At 45.3% G+C, this 21,605-nt stretch overlaps 1 protein-coding gene across 1 annotated transcript in view; it reads right to left on the minus strand.

Moving 5' to 3' along the window:
- Positions 1-21,605, minus strand: part of SLC2A13 (solute carrier family 2 member 13) — a 95,792-nt gene that overhangs the window by 25,605 nt on the left and 48,582 nt on the right. Inside the window, exons 5-6 of the mRNA XM_070947508.1 lie at positions 12,921-13,084; positions 11,768-11,888 (exon numbers count right to left, since the gene is read on the minus strand). Of these exons, the coding sequence (XP_070803609.1) occupies positions 11,768-11,888; positions 12,921-13,084 (285 nt within the window). The remainder of the gene's footprint in view (positions 1-11,767; positions 11,889-12,920; positions 13,085-21,605) is intronic.

Raw genomic sequence — 21,605 nt, forward strand, 5'->3', positions numbered from 1 at the left:
CCCAAGTGAAGCCAGCTCTGACCCTACGTAATTTACACCCCAATCATGACCCCGTTTCCCCCCTTCCTCCCCAAGGTGTGTCATCAATCACATTCTCCAACGGAGCAATTTTGCGGGTTGTAGAGACCACTCCCCTCCAGCCGCTGTGGGTAACCCTGGGATACAGCCTTGAGAGAGATAAGTCTGGAATGTGCATCTTTGGCTGCCGTGCCATTTTGTTGGTTTCCCATCCCCCCTTGCTTATGGCAACTCGAGAGCAGGCAGGGGTGTCAAGCTCGATTTCATGGAGGGCTGCATCAGGGTTATGTTTGATCTGGGGGGACTGGGGTGGCCGTGGCGGGTGGGGCCAGTTTGATGTCATTTGTGTCGGCGGCGTCTCTGGTGGCCCAAGCACTCTGCCAGTGAAAACGGGCTCCCGAGCTCCGTTTTCGGTTGCGACGGCCTCCTGCAACCCTCTGCCAGCGAAAATGAAGCTCGGGAGGGCCGCATGTGGCCCTCCCGAGCTCCGTTTTTACTGGCAGGGGCATCACTGGCCGGTCCTTTGCTGTTTCTAGGGCGGCCCCATGGGCCAGATTTAAGCATCCCCCAGGCCAGGTCCGGCCCCCAGGCCTTGAGTTTGACACCCCTGGCGTAGTGGTTAAGGCACCGGGCTACAATGCAAGAGACATTGAGTTCTAGTCCCGCCTTAGCCTTGAAAGTCAGCTGGGTGACTTTGGGCTGGTCATTCTCTTTCTTCCCACCTCACAGGGTTGTTGTTATGGGGAAAAACAAAAGGAGGAAAGTGTGTTGGCTAAATTTATTGCCTTGAGTTATTTGTAAAAATAATGAAGAATGCAATATAAATAAATAAAATTAAGATGCTACTTGTATTCTTCTTAAAATCATACTACGTTTAGATTTAAATGAATCGTTGATATTACATCAAAAGCACTGATTCAAAACAAAGAACAACTTTATTCTAATTAATATATTAAATAATGGATTTTTAGCTTAGTCCTTTTAGCTTATTTGATAAGCGGATAAAGATAATTGCCAGAGGGGGAAAAAAATCACATATAAAAGGCAGATCCAAATGTTACTTCCCATAAGTATAGAAAAAATTACAGAGAGAAAATTACAGAGAGAAATTACAGACACAAGTTTTAAAGATTTTTCAGAAAGCATGCTGTGGAAAAGGGGAGAAAAATCCCAAGAAAAAATAAAATTCCAATTATGAAAACGACACTTGTACTAAATAAACATTGATGAAAGAAGGAATTGGTAGAATGCAATTAAAATTAATTGAAGCCATGGTGCCTGAACAGGATTTACTTCCAAATCTTTAACAAATATCGAAAAGCAGATGCCAAATAGTGGTTTCTCCCTGCTTGTAAAATAATATTTAGCATTTCAAGCATAAAGTGCACCAACTGAATCTTCCAAGCCATATCTCTCTCTATATAATGAGGTATGGGAGTTCTGGATGATAAAACCTGCTTGCTTTCATTAATAACAAATATTTTAGCAAATATTTCTGGCTATTGTCTCCGAGCAGACAGAAGCAGAGAATACCAAGAAGGGAATAATATAGGAATGGGATGGGAAGTTACGGGAATACATCCAGTTTTTTTAGAAAACACCTATTGCAATCCCAAAAAGATGCTTTTTCAGGACTTTCTTGTTTTTTTTCTTTTGAAGACGTTTCGCTTCTCATCCAAGAAGCTTCTTCAGCTCTGACTGGATGGTGGAGAGTGGAAGGATTGATATTCCTTGCGGACAGCTGGTCATTTGCATCCTTTTCGAGGGTCGTTGAGGCCCCTTGGAGGTTTTTCTGTGTCCTCAGGGTCACCTGAGTGGTGCAAATGATTCCTGTAGTCTGCAATTTTTGCCTCTGGAAATCCGTTCCTACTCCCACACCGTTCAAAGGATCTTCATCCGAAATTGTATAGCTAAAAGTCTGGAAACCCTGAGGACCAGGGGTGGGTTCTAAATTTTTTTTACTACCGGTTCTGTGGGCATGGCTTATTTTGTGGGTGTGGCTTGAGGTCATGTGACTAGGTGGGCGTGGCTAGCTGGTCAGAGTCATTTCTGGAAGGTCCTCGCACTTACAACCCGACTCATTTGTTTGCTTTTAACACTGAGCAGCTGTAGGACGGCCCTTTGAAGCCCCGCGGCAAGAGTTTAAACAATTTTTTTCCCTCTAGTCATCAGCTGGGACTCAGGAGGCAGCAATAGATTGGGGGTGGGACCAAATAAAAGGTAAGAATAACGTGGGGGGGGCGGGGGGGAAAGAACCGGTTCAGTGACATCATATCGTCACCGCTACCGGCTCGGCCAAACCGGACCAAACCGGGAGGAATCCACCACTGCTGAGAACACAGATAAACCTCCAAGTGGCCTCAATGACCCTCTAAAAGGATGCAAATGACCAGCTGTCCGGAAAGGAATATCAATATTTATTTTTAAAATATCAGACGCGTAAACTCTCTTTTGAGTTGAGAAAACTGGCCTGCTACCCCTCTGGCGTTTTAAATTAAATTACGAGATTTAATAAAGAGAAATGTGCTAAAAGCTAAGTTAAGTGCAACAACCCCAAAATGGCTTTTACTGCTTAGCTAATTTCAGGATTTATTACCAAGCCATCCTTCAGCTCTACGGCATGAACTTCCCAATCAAATTTTAATTACATGTTGATTAGAGCAAGGGAAAACGGCTTGAGCAGGCATTTTAAAGTTTCTTCTGAACATCTCTGGGTCAAATCCTTCGGGTTTTTTTAAACCATAATTTTTTTCATTATAAAATATGTTTTTAGAACTCAGAATGACAGAATTTGAAGGGACCTTGTAGGTTCAAGCAGGAAATCCTATATCATTTTTGGGGGCGTGGCAGGGGAAGGATACTGCAAAATCTTCATTCCCTCACCTCCTGGGGGAAGGATATTGCAAAATCTCCATTTCCACCCCATTCTGGGGTCAACCAGAGGTGGTATTTGCCGGTTCTCCGAACTACTCAAAATTTCCGCTACAGGTTTTCCAGAACCTGTTAGAACCTGCTGGATTTCACCCCTGCTTCTCTCCTTGATTAGTTTCCATCCGTTGCTCCTTGTCCTGGACTGCTGCTATTATGTCACCCTTAGTCCTTTTCATCAAAGGCACCTCAGAGGTCTTCTAGTCCAACCTCCTATACAAACAGGAGACCTATACCATTGATTGATTGATTTGTTTGTTTGTTTGTCATATTTCTATGCCGCCCACTCTCCGTGGACTCTGGGCGGCTTACACCAAAGACAGTATACTAAATAGCATATTGCCCCCTAACAATCTGGGTCCTCATTTTACCCACCTCGGAAGGATGGAAGGCTGAGTCAACCTTGAGCCGGTGAGATTTGATCCGCTGATCTGCTGAACTAGCAGTCAGCTGAAGCAGCTGCAGTACTGCACTCTAACCACTGCGCCACCTTGGCTCATTGAGACAAATGGTTGTCCTGTCACTTTTTGAAAGCCTCCAGTGATGGAGCGTTTACAACTTCTGGAGGCAAGTCGTTCTACTAATGAATTGCTCTCACCGTTAGGAAATTTCTCCTTAGTTCTAAGGTTGCTTCTCCCCTTGATTAGTTTCCATCCATTGTTTCTTGTCTTGCCTTTTGATGCTTTGGAAAATAAGTTCACCTTCAATTCCTTGTGACAGCCCCTCAAATACTAAAATACTGATAATGTCAGCGCTCCAAACTATGATTTCCCCAGCGCTAATATGAATGAGTGGGAAAAAAAAAATGAAAGAGAAAGAACCTGTTAGAAGTAGTAGCTTGGCTTTTCACCCAGTTCTTTTCCCCGGCAGATAACGTCACCTAGGTGATGTGGGGAGGGGGGAATTCCTGTGACGTGAAGTAGCTGAGATGAAAGATGGACTTGGAAGATGGCCAATGAGACACTGAGATTTGAGGAACGGAAAGGGAGGGGTTTGGGATCAGAGGATCAGTTTCGGCTGCAAATGAGTTCAGGACTAGATCTTTATTCTTCAATAAATAATAGATTTCATCAAAGACTTTGTGTTTGAGAATGAAATTTATTTGAGATAACATCGGAACTTGACAGCTAACATATCCCACCCCCGGTCCTTATTTTCTCTAATTTTTTTTCTGTGAAAAAAATGACTCAGAACCGTTTTCATACTCACAACCAATTCAAGCATCCCCATTGTTTGTGGAATCAAAACTGATTTGTACTCATGATGGTTGTAGTATCTCGGGGTTATGCGAACCCCTTTTGAGACCTTCTGACAAGCAAAGTCAGTGGGGAAATCAGATTCATTTCACACGATCCGGTTACTAACTTAAACAACGGCAGTGATCCACTTAATAAGTATATCCAAAAAAAAAAAAAAAAAAGTCGTAAAACGGAGCAACGTTCACTTAACAATGGTCTTGCTTAACCACAGAAATGCTGGGCTCGCTTGTGGTCGTACGTTGATGACTACCTATATCAGGGGTGTCAAACTCAATTTCATTGAGGGCTGCATCAGGGTTGTGTTTGACCTTGGGGAGGTGGGGTGGGGGAGTGGCCGGAGGGGGGGGGCATCACCAGCTCGACGTCGCTCGTGTCAGGGGAGCCTGTGGTGGCCCGAGCACTCTGCCAGCAAAAATGGGCTCCCAAGTTCCGTTTTAGGCTGCGACAGCCTCCTGCAACCATCTGCAAGTGAAAACAGAATTGGGAGGGCTACGTGCAGCCCTCCCAAGTGTTGTGGCTCCGTTGCCTGAGCCTGGGCTATCGACAGATGCAGACTCTGAGAGTGAGGGAGAGGAGTTGGCAAGGCCTCCCTCTCCAGGACCCTCCTCTCTGGCAATGCCTCCGGAGGACACCGAAGGCCAAAAGATAGGCTCAGAGCCAAGCACGTCCCTGCAGCCACAGGTGGACAGCGACGAAGGAGATAAGTGCTGGCTGGACCCTCGGCAGAGACGCAGGGAGAAGTGTGCACAGCAGAGGGGAAGCGTGCCAGAGATTAGCTGAGTCACTGGACCACACCCCACAGGGTATAAATGTGGGTGTGGTGGCCGGTTCAGTTTGTGACGAGCAAAAACTGGAAATACTCCATGATCTCTGCGTTACTGGACTTTGCCTGCTTTATTGGACTGCATTTGGACTAATCCTTGTATTGCTGAAACTCTGCCTGTTTTATCGGAATGCTTGCAGTCTAATCTTTGTTTTGTGTGAGTAAAGTCTGAATTGGCAGCTAGCCACTGGGTTGCTGCCAGCTTTATCTTCAAAGAGTTTTGTCGTGTGGCTTATTAACTCCGGCCCATCTGTGGGGGTGCGTGTGGGGTACGGGGACAGAACACCAAGCTCCATTTTTACCGGCAGAGGCCTCACGGGCCAGTCCTTCACTGTTGGCAGGGCAGCCCCGCGGGCCAGATCTAAGCACCCCGCGAGCCAGATCTGGCCCCCCGGCCCTTGGGTTTGACACCCCAACCTATATTCTCTTCTATCAATTGGATGAATCTTATATAAAATTAAAAAAATAAAATAAAGTAAGGTACCCAGAAGCATCCCATGTTTCTCTCCTTCTGTGAGAAATTCCTTAGTAAGACCGCATTGATTCAACAACGACTCATTTATATCATGGAGATGCTATATCAAAATTATTATATCAAATTCAAGTGCGTCTCATAATGAAAGGGTCAAAAAGCAGCAGAAAAACAACCCAACCCAAAAAAAAAATAAAAATGGACGATTAAAAAAATTTAGTTGGACAGCAATTCATAAGTCTTTACAGGCTTGTATTCATGCCAATCCAGAATGTTTATAAAACTGCATACAATTCAAGCTAATTTCAGCACACTTTAATAACTACCATCTACATATGGACCAGGGGTGAAATGCTACCGGTTCGGGAGAACCGGTAGTAAAAAAAATGCTACCAGTTTGTCTGAACTGGTATTTCCAACGATCAGCTGTGCTATTTCCTGCTAGAAAGCAAGAAATCCTGCTTTCTAGCTAATATAAATCGTGCGGCACAGCTGTTCCACCCCCTCACTATTCTACTTACCTTAAGCCTCCTTTCTCAACGCTGCACATGGGCGTGAAGCCTGTGTTTGGCAAGTACTGCGCATGCACGCGAAGTGAACCGGTCTCACTTCTGAGGATTTCACCACTGGTATGTACCAATTTTTCCTATAATGTGTTACATTATCAATAAATTGTACAGCCCTATTAGTAATACCAAGGCTTAATTCCATCTAATGAAGAATAATGAGTCTGGCATAGTTGCGAACACAAGCATTATTTCTGTCCCTTTCAACTTCGTTAATGGATGGCAAACTAAAATCATATTTACGTTATGTTGCCAGATGATGTTATGGATGTAATTTTGAACAATTCTTGCTCACCCATTAAGTTTCCCAGGCTTAATTTCTGTGTTGATTTGCTCCATAATTGGAGTTAAAGCAACTTTTTAATCATCTGCAGATGATGTTTGTAATTAAAGAGTTCACATCTAAGAGATTCCTGCAATTTGCCCTTAAAACAGCCCACGTTGGAACAAAACGCAGGCATGAAATTGCTTTCCTAAATTGTGCGACCAACTTATCACCCGGTTGCTGATTCTGTTTTCGAGCTTAATTTAGTAATACTGGAGAGCAATCATGTACCGCCGGGACACAAGATGCACAACATGAGAATCGTATATTAAGCTTCCTTTAAAGAAATATCATGGAATTTTGTAGACTACATTCGTTTATCATCATCATCTTTTAATGACCCCATCAATGGTGGGATTCAGCCGGTTCGGAACAGTTCGGGAAAACCGGTAGTTGTGACCTCAGGAGGGGGTGTCGGGGGGGGCTGGCTACTATGCCGTCCTATTCAGCCATGTTTTCTAAGCCGCACGCATGCATGCATGTAAGCCGCGTGCGCAAGGAAAGCGCATGCACGTGGAAGGCGCGTGCGGGTCGAAGTGAGCGTGTGCGCTCACTCACATTTTTAGTGCTGGACGAACGGGTTGTTAAATTATGTGAAGCCCACCCCTGGACCCCATAATCCCTTGCGGAGTGGAGTCTGGGTAACTCAATGGAACTGAGTGTTTACTGGCCGGATGCCCTTCCTGTTGCTAATGAGGAGTTTTTTGTTCAGCAGATATATTCTTATTATGCCCAGAGAGAGAAATATCTGCCTCTACCTAGGATCAAATTCACACCCTCCTGATTTAACACGTTAAATCAATACTGCTTGTATCAACTTGCCAGTTAGCGTGCCTATAGAACGATGTATTGTTACTCCCATCTGACGATATGAATCGTAAAGGAGAAGGAGCTATTTATGGCATCGAGATCAATTCAATGCAGGAATCCAAGTTAAAACGTCCTTCAGAAATCCAGCTTTGGCCTGAAAAGATTTAGCGAAGAGGGACCCAAGACCTCTCATGGTAAACAGGTTTTACATGGGGCTCCCCTTGAAGAGCACTCGGAGGCTCCAGCTGGTCCAGAATGCGGCCGCGCGGGTGGTTATGGGCACAACTCATTGTGCCCGCGTTACACCCCTCCTGCGCGAGCTGCACTGGCTCCCAGTGGTCTTCCGGGTACAATTCAAGGTGTTGGTCACCACCTTTAAAGCGCTCCATGACATAGCACCCGAGTACCTTTGAGACCGACTTCTGCCACCAATAGCCTCCCACCGGTCAGTCCGTTCCCACAGAGAGGGTCTCCTCAGGGTGCCATCGGCCAAGTTATGTCGGCTTGCGACACCCAGGGGGAGGGCCTTCTCTGTGGGAGCCCCAGCCCTGTGGAATGAACTACCCCCGGAAGTGCGTAAGATCTCCGACCTCCAGGCATTTCGCTGTGCACTCAAGACCCTGTTGTTCCGCCAGGCTGGGCTATCAACATAATAATTTAAAATTGGGTGTTTTAAATTTCTGGGGTTTTAAATTGAGCTGAATTATTTAATAATTTTAAATTATTTTAATTGATGTTTGTCTTGTGCTTTTAATAGGCTGTACACCGCCCTGAGTCCTTTGGGAGAAGGGCGGTATAGAAATAAAATTATTCTTATTCTTATTCTTTACTGGCAAAGAGATTCTATGACAGGTAGCTCTCAATTTACAACCATTTCTTTAGCGGCTGTTTAAAGTCAACCACAGACCAACGACTTGTGAAAGCAAGTTCGTAAACTGGGGAAAAACTCATTTAATTTCCTTCGCAATGAAAATTTTGGCTTAAATTGTGGTCGTAAATCAAGGACTAGCTGTAGAATGAAGTACTTTATTCCATTCCTGTATGAATGGTGTCAAAAGATGGAAGCTTAGGATGAGCTGGCTCAATCAATCAATCAACCAACCAATCAATCAATCAATCAATCAGAAAACAGCTGGAATGGACCCTGGAGGTCTTCTAGTCCAACCCCCTGCTGAGGCAGGAAACCCTACACCACTTCAGACAAATGGTTGTCCAATCTCTTCTTAAAAACTTCCAGTGTTGGAGCATTCACAACTTCTGGAGGCATGTAGTTCCACTGGCTAATTGGTCTCACTGTCTGGAGATTTCTCCTTAGTTCCAGGTTGCTTCTCTCCTTGATTAATTTCCATCCATTGTTTCTTGTCCTGCCTTCTGGTGCTTTGAAAAATAAGCGGACCTCCTCTTCTTTGTGGCAGTCCCTCAAATACTGGAACACCCCCCCCAGTCATCCCCCCCCCCGTCCCGTGATGGCGAACCTATGGCACGCGTGCCCGAAGTGGTAAGCAAAGCCATGTCGCCATGTCGCCCTGCACACGCGGACTTGCCTGTTTGTCTTCTGGGTTTCTGGTGCGCATGTGTGCACGATGATCAGCTGTCCTACGCATGCACGGCAGTGACGAAAACCAGTGCACGCATGCGCATTGACCTGCTGATTGTCGGGTGCGCATGTGTACCAGAACCCGGAAGTTAGTCTTTTCCAAAGAGCGATCCCTTCGCGCATGCAGCAGTGCCCAAAACCGGCCTGCGCATGTGTGCCAGCAGCTGATCATAGAGCATGCATGCGCGCTGGTACCCGGAAGTTCGGTTTTTCCAGAGTGTGGCCCCGATGAGTGCACGCATGTAACGTTTCCGCGTGACCTTTTCAGCACTCGGTGCCAAAAAGGTTCATCATCAGTGCCCTAGTGTTTCTTTTATTTTTATTTTATTTTATTTTTCAGACTTCTATACCGCCCTTCTCCTTTCGGACTCAGGGCGGTGAACAGCCAAAGTAAAACATTTGTACACAAAAGTTAAAATAGATTTAAAATAGTTAAATAAGTTTGGCCCATAATTTAAAACATTTCAATTCAAAACCAATTTCAAATTTTAAAAACCCACCATAAAATCAGGACAGCCCGGCTAACTGAAAGAAATAGGTTTTGAGAGCCCGACGAGAAGTCCAGAGGTCTGGGATCACTCGTATCTCTGGGGGTAGATTGTTCCAGAGGGTAGGTGCCCCCACAGAGAAGGCTCTCCCCCTAGGGGTCGCCAGCCGACATTGTCTGGCCGACGGCACCTCTGTGGGAGCGAACTGGCCGGTGGGAGGCAATTGGTGGCAGAAGATGGTCCCGTAAGTACCCCGGCCCTAAGCCATGGAGCGCTTTAAAGGTGATCACCAATACCTTGAAGCACACCCGGAAGTCCACCGGAAGCCAATGCAGCTCGCGCAGGAGAGGAGTCACATGGGAGCGCCCAGTCGCTCCCATAATCCCCCGCGCGGCCGCATTCTGCACCAGTTGAAGCCTCCGGGTGCACCCCAAGGGGAGCTCCATGTAGAGAGCGTTACAATAGTCCAGACAAGAAGTGACGAGTGTTTGAGTGACCGTGCATTTTCTCTAGACTGGCCATACCCAGTCTAGAGTCCATACCCTGCAAACCGTTCTTCATATGTTTTTTGTCTCTGGGCTCGTTATCATCTTGTTAAAAGGTCTCGTAATAGAAATCAGAAGCAACAAAAAATATTTCCTTTGGGGATGTTACAAACATTATCATAACACTTGGGAAAACAAGGCAGCTGCAACTTAATACCAATGTATACCAATGACTGCATCTCAAACGATCCCTCTGTTAAACTACTGAAGTTCGACACAACAGTGATCGGTCTCATTCGAGACAATGATGAATCCGCATACAGACGGGAGGTTGAACAACTAGCCTCGTGGTGCAACCGGAACAATCTGGAACTGAACACACTCAAAACCGTAGAAATGGTGGTGGACTTTAGGAGAAACTCTCCCATACTTCCACCTCTCACAATACTAGACAACCCAGTGTCAACAGTAGAGACCTTCAAATTTCTAGGTTCTACCATATCGCAAGATCTAAAATGGACACCTAACATCAAAAATGTCATCAAAAAAGCACAATAAAGAATGTTCTTTCTGCGGCAACTCAGGAAGCTCAAACTGCCCAAGGAGCTGCTGATCCAGTTCTACAGAGGAACTACTGAGTCTGTCATCTGCACCTCCATAACTGTCTGGTTTGGCTCTGCAACCCAACAAGACAGACACAGACTTCAGAGGATTGTTAGAACTGCAGAAAAAACCATGGCTACCAACCTGCCTTCCATGGAGGACCTGTATACTGCACGAGTCAAAAAGAGGACTGTGAAAATATCTACAGACCCCTCGCATCCTAGACATAAACTGTTTCAACTCCTACCCTCAAAACGACGCTATAGAGCACTGCACACCAGAACAACTAGACACAAGGACAGTTTTTTCCCGAACGCCATCACTCTGCTAAACAAATAATTCCCTCAACACCGTCAAACTATTTACTAAGTCTGTACTACTATTAATCTTCTCATGATTCCCATCACCCATCTCCTTCCATTTATGACTGTATGACTGTAATTTTGTTGCTTGTATCCTTACAATTTATATTGATATTGTTTCCTGATTGCTTATTTGTACCCTATGACTATCATTAGGTGTTGTACCCTATGATTCTTGATGAACGTATCTTTTCTTTTATGTACACTGAGAGGATATGCACCAAGACAAATTCCTTGTGTCCAATCACACTTGGCCAATAAAGAATTCTATTCTATTCTATTCTATTCTATTCTATTCTATTCTATTCTATTCTATTCTATTCTATTCTATTCTATTCTATTCTATTCTATTCTATTGTATTGTATTGTATTGTATTGTATTGTATTGTATTGTATTGTATTGTATTGTATTGTATTGTATTCTATTCTATTCTATTCTATTCTATTCTATTCTATTCTATTCTATTCTATTCTGATAGTCAAGAAGGATCAAAGGTAATTTATCAGGGTCATAGCTGGACTGCATCCTAAAATACTGAAGGAACTAGCAGAGAGAATCACAGAATATTCTCCGTACGTTGGGAACAAAAAAAACCTTAATCGAACAGCAATAACATGAGAAGAGAAATTAAGTTAAGGCAAAAGATGTACATGGTTAAAGAATTGCTGTTATCTGGAACTATTTAGGACTCGTCTACAAAAAAAAAAGTTCTATTAAAACAACCTTGGAACGATTGAATCAAAAACTGCAGTTTTGAATATTAGCTTAAAAGAGGTCTTCGTTTTACATTCTTGTGTTACCCTTCACTGTGGGAAAAAATAATTAGGGTATGTTTTTCTTAATATTTGAATAGTGCCAATTAAAATATTCAAAGAGATATCAAGACTGCTCCTGGATTCGGGATTTTTGCGCCCAAAACGCTTGACTAATTGTAAATTCTTAACTAATGCGAACGTTCGTTGTACCGTCTTTCGTCTTAGAACCACTGCAGAAGCTTCAAAGGTTTAATGAGCGAATCAAAATGACTTACCTGTATTTTGTGCAGGTGGAGTTTTGAGCCGACTGGCTTTCAGGGTTAAGAGTGACTTGTGGGGAAGCTTGAGCCGACAGCAAAAAACCCAAAGCTAAAACAACCAGGGCCACAGTAGTGCCTATTAAAAAAAACACACACAAAAAAAATCCAGCTTCATTTCAAGATACTGTACAAAATTCACGCATACACATAGGTAGGTAGTCCTTGATTTATGACCATAATTGAGCCCAACGCTTCCGTGGCGAAGTGAAACATGTGTAAAATGTGTAAAACATGTGTCAAAGGAGCTCTGGTGGCTCAGCAGACTAATTAACATCCACTTACATCCGCTGCCTGCAATTACTGCAAGTTCAAATCTCACCAGGCTCAAGGTTGACTCAGCCTTCCATCCTTTCTAAGGTAGGTAAAATGAGGACCCAGATTATGGGGGCAATAAGATGACTTTGTATAAATATACAAAAGTATGAAGGCTATTGCTTAACGCATTGTAAGCCACCCTGAGTCTCTGGAGAAGGGCAGCATATAAATCAAATTTAAAAAAAAAATGAATTTGTCTGCCCCCCCCCATTGTTAAGTGAATCACTTACTTCAGGGGTGTCAAACTCAATTTCATTGAGGGTCGCATCAGGGTTGTGTTTGACCTAGGGGCCGGGGGGGGGGTGTGCCCAGCTCCGTGTCACTTGTCGAAGCTGCGTTTTTGGCCGTGACGGCCTCTTCTCTACCAGCGAAAAGGGGGCCTGAGAGGGAACTGGCTTTCATGGCTAAGATGGGACTAGAACTCCCCGTCTCCTGGTGATTGGCCCAAGGTTACCCAGCTGGCTTTCATGGCTAAGACAGGACTAGAACTCCTCGTCTCCTGGTGATTGGCCTAAGGTCACCCAGCTGACTTTCCTGCCTAAGGCGGGACTAGAACTCCCTGTCTTCTGGTGATTGGCCCAAGGTAACCCAGCTGACTTTCCTGCCTAAGGCGGGACTAGAACTCCCTGTCTTCTGGTGATTGGCCCAAGGTAACCCAGCTGACTTTCCTGCCTAAGGCGGGACTAGAACTCTCCATCTCCTAATTTCTAACCTGATGCGTTAACCCCGAGACCAAATCTCTACGGTCCATTTTCAAATGTTCTTCCATTTGTTTCCGTCCATTCTTACATACCCGCTAAACTCCCCAGGGTAAGTTTGCGCCGGCCGACTTTTTCTACAAGCCAGACTCCCACAAGCGTGAAAATGAAATTAGTGAAGGCCGTCAGAGCAGCAAGCCAGATAGCCAGGCGGTCATCTCGGACACCCGACATCTGCATGATAGTTGCGCTGTAGTACCTGAAAGACAAATAACTTTATATGTGAAGTACATTCAACCGATTTGGACAACGGGCGAAGCGACAGATCGGTCTTGTCACGGATAGCGATAGACGAAACAGTTCTTTTCAAGTGACGCTAATATTACGCTCAATCCATCAAGACACAAGAAATTGGATCCTTGGAATTCTGGCACTCGAGCAAATCAATGTTTCTATCTCGGCATTCGTTCTACTGTTATTATTTCAAGCAATTAGTGAGCATAACACCGGAAATAGATCTTCAGGGAAGAGACATGAGGGGGGGGGAAAGGCATACTGTAGTTGTGCAAAATGTGATTTCTTGCCTTCCCCGGATTTGAAGGCATTTCTGAAACTGTATTCTGGTTATCTGTGGCAAATTCTTCACTGTGGCAAATCAAATTAACTGGTTTGAAATATTAAAGAGAGGAATGAAATGAGTTCTTATTTAGGTGGGAATAACCACTGAAGAAGGGGTTTTATTTATTTGTTTCAAATTTATGGCTATCCATCGATCCATCTTTCTATCCTTCCATCCATCCATCCATCCTATTATCTATCTATCTATCTATCTATCCGTCCATCTATCTTTCTATAACCCATCCATCTATTATCTCTCTATGTACGTCAGTCCATCCATCTCTCCATCCATCATCTATCTGTCTATCCATCCATCTTTCTATCTATCTATCCATCCATCCATCTCTCCATCCACCCACCCACCCACCCATCTATCCATCCATCTCTCTATCCATCTATCTCTCTATCCATTCATCCATCCCTCTAGCCATCCATCCACCCACCCACCCATCCATTTACCCATCCATTATTTCTCTATCCATCCGTCCATCCATCCATCCATCTCTCTATCCATCTATTATCTCTCTATCCATCCATCAATCCCTCTATCCACCCATCCATCCATCCATCTACCCATCTATCCATCCATTATCTCCCTATCCATCCATCAATCCCTCTATCCATCCATACATTCATCTATCCACCCACCCACCTATCTCTCTATCCATCCATTATTTCTCTATCCATCCATCCATCCATCCACCAATAATTCTCACTGTCTTACACCACCCATGAAAGTTCTCCTGAGCTCCTGAATATATACACCCATCCATTTTTTCAGTCCATTTGCTAAATGTGCCCTTCTGTCAGAAGACTCCCTATGCTGGTTTAAGCCTACTGTAGTAGTTACACTGAGAAAACCGAAAAAATATTGTACTTGGGGGATTGTCATTCACAGATTTAGCATTTCTAGTTGATTTAAGATAGCTTGATGGTGGCTATCCAATTACTCAGCACAGTCCAAAATGCAACCAGGGGCATTTGCAAAATGTAAAAACACCAGTAAACGTTTCTATATATGGAAACAGAGTCACCTTTAATTGTCTCCAGTTCTGTCCAACCTAATAATATGTTTGGAGTTATTATTAGCCATTACTGGTCCCCGAAGAGTTAACATGTCTGCTAAAGATGTTTTCTCCTTTGAGATGGAAAGCTAAAAATAACAGGCATTACGAACCTATGATGATACTTCAAAAGCTTTCCACTGTTTACATACCACGTTGATTGGATGGTATGTATTAATAATGGACTAAACTAAAGGAAGAGTTTAAAAATAGAGATTGAAAATGGGAAGAAGCATCCACCATGACAGCAACTAAGAGACCAAGACAATAGTGATGGCATTTAAGAAGTGATACAGTACGAAAAATACCTCCCCTCTTGCGTTGAGAAATTTCTCAAGCCGGGGGGGGGGGGGGGGCAACCTTTTTGATTTGTGGACTTCCAGAATTCCTCAGTCAGCAGGATAGCTAGATAAAGATGATAGGTAATATATGTAGATAAACAATAAATAATGGATGAGTGGATGGAGGACAGATAAATAGCATAGATGGGTAGAGAAGATAGATAATACAGATAAATAATAATAATGATAGATACATAAATAATAGATGGATGGTTGGACAGATAGATAACATTGATAGTAGAGATGACAGATAATATATATAAATGATAAATAATAATAATAATAATAATAATAATTTTATTTCTATACCGCCCTTCTCCCGAAGGACTCAGGGCGGTGTACAGCCTGTTTAAAAACACAAACAAAACAACAATATAAAATTTAAAATAATTAAATAAAGTGGCTCAGATTTAAAACCCCAATAAATTTAAATATCCCAATTTAAAAGCTATTGTGTTGTTAGTCCGGCCTGGCGGAATAATAGGGTCTTCAGTGAGCAGCGAAACGCCCGGAGGTCGGAGATCTTACGAATTTCCGGGGGCAGTTCGTTCCACAGGGATGGGGCTCCCACAGAGAAGGCCCTCCCCCTGGGCGCCACCAGTCGACATAACTTGGTTGACGGCACCCTGAGGAGACCCTCCCTGTGGGAACGGACTGGTCGGTGGGAGGCTATTGGTGGCAGGAGACGGTCTCGGAGGTACCCGGGTCCTATGCCATGGAGTGCTTTAAAGGTGGTAACTAACACCTTGAATTGCACCCGGAAGACCACTGGGAGCCAGTGCAGCTCGCGCAGGAGGGGTGTCACATGGGCACAACGAGTTGTGCCCATAACCACCCGCGCGGCAGCATTCTGGACCAGTTGGAGCCTCCGAGTGCTCTTCAAGGGGAGCCCCATGTAGAGAGCATTACAATAGTCCAACCGGGAAGTAACAAGGGCATGAGTGACCGTGCGTAGGGCGTCCCGATCCAGAAAGGGCTGCAACTGGTGAATCAGGCGAACCTGATAAAAGGCCCCCCTGGCCACGGCCGTCATATGCTCTTCTAAAGACAGCCGTGCATCTAGAAGGACACCTAGATTGCGAGCCCTCTCTGTGGGGGGCAGAGATTCACCCCCAATAGTCAGCGATGGCACCTGCTGACTATATCGGGGCGCCGGAAGCCATAGCCACTCGGTCTTGGAGGGGTTGGGTCTGAGCAAGTTCCTCCCCATCCAGACCCGCACGGCCTCCAGGCAGCGAGACATCACATCAAGGGCATTGTTGGGGTGGTCTGGGGTGGAGATGTACAGCTGAGTATCATCAGCGTACAGATGGCACTTCACCCCAAAACCACGGATGATCTCACTCAGCAGCTTCACATAAATATTGAACAGGAGGGGCGAGAGGACTGACCCTTGCGGCACCCCCCATGTGAGATGCCTCGAGGTCGACCTCTGTCCCCCTGATAACACAAACTGCGAGCGGTCGGAGAGGAAGGAGGAGAACCACCGCAAAACGGTGCCCCCTATTCCTAACCCCCTCAACCGCTGCAGCATGATACCATGGTCGATGGTGTCAAAAGCCGCTGAGAGATCTAATAGGACTAGGACAGAGGAGCAACCCCTGTCCCGAGCCCTCCAGAGATCATCCACCAACGCGACCAATGCCGTTTCTGTGCTGTACCCCCGCCTGAAGCCCGACTGGTACGGGTCTAGATAGATAGCTTCATCCAGGTGTCGGGAAAGTTGTCGTGCCACCACGCTCTCAACAACCTTCGCCACAAAACGAAGGTTGGAGACTGGACGATAGTTAGCTAATTCAGCCGGGTCCAGGGAAGGCTTCTTGAGGAGGGGCCTCACCACCGCCTCTTTCAAGGCGGCAGGAAAGGCACCCTCACTCAGAGAAGCATCTATAATCCCCTGGAGCCAGCCTCGTGTAACCTCCCGGGAGGCCAGTACCAACCAGGAGGGGCACGGGTCCAATAAACACGTGGCGGCACTAATCTTACCCAGAACTCTGTCCACATCCTCGGGAGTCACAGGATCAAACTCCTCCCAGATAACATTCTCAAGACCTGCCCCGGTCTCCTCCCGTGGACTCATCCAATCGGAGTTCAAGCCATCCCGAATCCGAGCGACTTTATCATGCAGGAATTGCACAAAATCCTCAGCACGACCCTGCAAGGGATCTTCCCGTACTCCCCCCCGAAGAAGGGAGTGGGTCACCCTAAACAGGGCAGCTGGGCGGTTCTCTGCAGATGCAATAAGAGCGGAAAAATGGTTAGATTTTGCCGCTTTTATCGCCACTAGGTAGGTCTTGATATAAGACCTCACCTGTGTCCGGTCAGAATCGGATTGACTAGTCCTCCAAATGCTCTCTAGGCGTCTTTTCCGACGCTTCATCTCTCTCAGCTCCTCAGAGAACCAAGGAGCTAATTGAGATCGGCATCGGGTCAGAGGCCGCAAAGGCACGACGCGGTCCAAAGCTCCAGCGGCCGCCCTTTCCCAGGCGGCCACCAGTTCTTCAGTCGAGTCGTGTGTTGGATAGATGGATAGATGGGTGACTTATAGCATAGATAGATAGATAACACAGATAAATGATAGATAATTGATAGATACATAAATAATGGATGGATGGTTGGACAGATAGATAACATTGATAGAGATTATAGATAATAAATGTAAATGATAAATAATGGATGGATGGAGGACAGATAGCATAGATATGTAGAGAAGATAGATAATACAGATAAATGATACATAAATGATAAATAATGGATGGATGGTTGGACAGATAGATAACATTGATAATAGAGATGATAAATAATAAATATAGATAAATGTTAGATAATAAATGTTAAGAAATAAATGTTAGATAAAGGATGGAGGGATGGAGGGATCGATGATAGATTTCAAAATGGGTATGAGTATTGCAAAATCCCGTTCCCTCCCCATTCCTGGGGAAAGGATATTGCAAAATCCCCATTCCCTCCCCACTCCTGGGGGAAGGATATTGCAAAATCCCCATTCCCTCCCCACTCCTGGGGGAAGGATATTGCAAAATCCCCATTCCCTCCCCACTCCTGGGGGAAGGATATTGCAAAATCCCCATTCCCTCCCCACTCCTGGGGGAAGGATATTGCAAAATCCCCATTCCCTCCCCACTCCTGGGGGAAGGATATTGCAAAATCCCCATTCCCTCCCCACTCTTGGGGGAAGGATACAAAATCCCCATTCCCTCCCCACTCCTGGGGGAAGGATACTGCAAAATCTCCCTTCCCACCCCATTCTGGGGCCAGCCAGAAGTGGTATTTGCCGGTTGTTGAAACTACTCAAAATTTCCGCTGCCGGTTCTCCAGAACCTGTCAGAACCTGCTGGATTTCACCCCTGATCTCATCTGCAGACTCATAAGACTAAGACATGGAAGAAAAAAAAAAAACCCAACAGATTTCAGGCATATATTCCAAAACATTTTCCCAACAACCAGATGACACAGCAGCAGCTATGCAAATCTCCCACTGCTTTCAGGAAAAAGAGGACAACGGCAATAAATTAAAAAAAAAAATACCAGAAATTCATGATTCTGAACAATATATCATTATGATATATACCCCTCAATACTAGGCTCTATACTGGAAAGTACAACCTCTTAACACCTAGTGTAATTTTTCTCGTTTTATAGATGGAAGATTACACGCATAGAGATTCGCTGAGCTATTCCCCTTTGGGATGAGCAACATTATGAGAAACACAGAAAAAGAATGAGAAGTACAGAAGCAAAAGAAATTGAACACTGGAGATGAGAAGGAGAGGAAAGTTAAATCTGGTTTAGTAACGCAACTCATTATATGTCTCCATGTCTTTCTGCCCTGTGGGGCATCAACAGTGGGCGGCGGCAGCCAAAAAAGCCAACGCAGTCCTAAACTGAATTAACAGTTAATCAAGAATGAATCAAGATCAAGCGAGGTACTAATAAAAGGTAAAGATTCCCCTCGCGCATATGTGCTAGTCATTCCCGACTCTAGGGGGCGCTGCTCATCTCCATTTGAAAGCCGAAGAGCCAGCACTGTCCTAAGACGTCTCCGTGGTCATGTGGCCGGCATGACTCAATGCCAAAGGCGCACGGAACGCTGTTATCTTCTCACCAAAGGTGGCCCCTATTTTTCTACTTGCATTTTTTACCTGCTTTCGAACTGCTAGGTTGGCAGAAGCTGGGACAAGTCACGGGAGCTCACCCCATTACGCGGCACTAAGGATTCGAACCGCTGAGCTGCCGAACTTTTGACTGACAAGCTCAGCGTCTTAGCCACTCAGCCCCTGCGTCCCTATAGTGACACGATCAGGCAACTCAGCTGGGATCGTCAGAGGCTTTTAAAGGCATTTTTTTTTCTACAACCTCTTCGGCCGAAGAGGTTGTAGAAAAAATGCTTTTAAAAGTTAAAAAAACAGCCTCTGATGATCGCGCGGCTCAGTTGGGTATGTGGGGTGGGTGGATGCAGGGATTGTTGCAACCGGTTCTCTGAACCACCCGCCACCATCGCTACCGGATCGCGTGATCCGGTCCGAACCGGGAGCATTTCACTCCTGATATAAACCAAAGTTTCAATCTTTCGCTTAACACAAATGTAAAGAATTATCTCTGCAAGCTAGGAACGCTAATACGGACACGACTTTGCAAGCCAATATTCCGTGGAATTCATCAAACTGGAAGTACCTGCCTTGTGCAAACATACCCACGGCCCTAGAATGAAAGGATTCAAGAATAAATGCAGAATTTAGAATGTATATATAACTGATCTGCTGTCCCCATCTTAATAAAACCACTTCTCCCATTATACTATATACACGTTTCATTGCCAATTTATATATATGTTTGCTAAACCACACTGTGGTTTGGTTCTGGCTTATAAAACCTTACAAATCATTGTGGTTTACGAATCCTGGTTTACGAGTTGGCATTAATAGATCAAACTGCTGTGGTTTTGTTGTGACCTGTCGGCTTCCAGCCCCTCCAACAGCCGAATCAGAGGAGGTGTGGGAGTCGGGGTCAGCATCAAGGCAACCTGAGAGCTCCGAGGGGGAGGAGGGAATGGAGATGGCAGAGAGAGAGACAGAGGCGGAGCCTGGGCCGTCCGTCAGCCCTCAGATGGAAACAGCTCCAGGGCCTGGAGGTAACTGATGAGGAAGAGGAGGAACAGCTGGGTCCAGTGCCTCACGCGCAGATGCACAGAAGGCAGAGGAGAGGAGAGCAGTGGAAATCTATGGGCCGGTCCTTGGGACAGAAGAGCCACCGCTGCTAGCGAAGTCCCACCCTAGCTCTGGGGATAAAAGGCAGGGGGCGGAGATGAATAGATGTGGCAGACAACTATTTAACCCCCCGGGCGGACGGACTTGTTAGCCTGCGGTGAGAGACATTTTGCCGGGGCTGCTGGCGCTCCAAATAAATTGTTGTGTACCTCTTGAAGTTATTTTATACACGACACATATGGCTAAGAACCTACATTGCAGCTTAGAAACGAAGAACAGATGACTGATCTCCTCTATAAAGCCGTCATTTCAGTAATTCCAAGGTGATTTACATTTACAATTTTGCATGATTTTCCTCTACCGCAATATCCGGAGTTAAAAAAAAATCACGGAACGTTTAAACTGACAGTCGCGATAAGACGCCTCCTGGCCAATCAGATATATCATGCGGCTTTTCTCCTTCAACAATTTCATTTCCAGGAAAGAAATAACTGGAAGCAAACAACTGGAAAAAAAACTGTTTTCCACCTTCATCAAACCCAGCGAACCTAGGATTTATTGGGCTTGTATAATATATATTTAATAATTAAATGGTCCTTAGCCGAAACCGGAGAACATTCTGGAAGCTTCGTTCTGTCTTGTTTGAGATGGTAAAGAGTATTTTTTTCAAAGCTTCTCTCCCAAGCTTTTCATCTCAAAGATCATGATATTTACTGTGATCTCCATCCTCTCTCACAAGCATTCCTCCTTTAGCTCTAATTTCCAGTAATTTTAGGCTGGTTTTTCAGAGAAAGAACTGCATTCAATCCATCCATCCACTCACCCATCCATCTTTATTCAGTCTTAGGGCAGTAGATAACCCCCCCCCCCAAAATTACAATGAAGTAACAGAAGAACAAAGTTGGAACTTGGAGGTCTTCTAGTCTAGAGGTCACCAACCTTTCGGACCTCACGGACCACTAAATTCATAATCTTAAATCCTGCGGACCAGTAATATGATCTGCCTAATGACTGGCTGGGTGGGCGTGGCTAGGTGGTCATGTGACTGGATGGGCGTGGCCAAGTCAATGTCACTCACGTGGAGGGGCGCCACGCCGGCCTCTACCCACTCCTCCCCTCCCAGCCACTCCTTGCCTCCCCGCCCGGGCTCCTTAGGGCCCCAACAGGAAGAAGTTGTTGAAGCTAAGCAGCCGCCATGAGAAAGAGTTGCCAAAGCAAAGTTACTGGACTTCTGCCTGCCTTGTCGGACTGCATTTGGACTAATCCTTGTATTGCAGAAACTTTGCCTGCTTTATCGGAATGCTTGCAGTCTAATCTTTGTTTTGTGTGAGTAAAGTCTGAATTGGCAGCTAGCCACTGGGTTGCTGCCAGCTTTATCTTCAAAGATTTTGTCGTGTGGCTTATTAACTTTGGGCCGTCCGTGGGGGTGCGTGTGTGGGACAGGGACAGAACAGCCTCTTCCAGCTCTTGTTATTCTGTTTTAAATTGGGAATTGAAACGGCAGTGCCATTAGCCTTCCCAAACATGCTGTA

Source organism: Pituophis catenifer, unplaced genomic scaffold (genome assembly GCF_029215685.1).
Source record: "Pituophis catenifer annectens isolate HBS135680 unplaced genomic scaffold, rPitCat1.0.hap2 SCAF_7, whole genome shotgun sequence".
Classification (NCBI taxonomy): Eukaryota; Metazoa; Chordata; class Lepidosauria; order Squamata; family Colubridae; genus Pituophis; species Pituophis catenifer.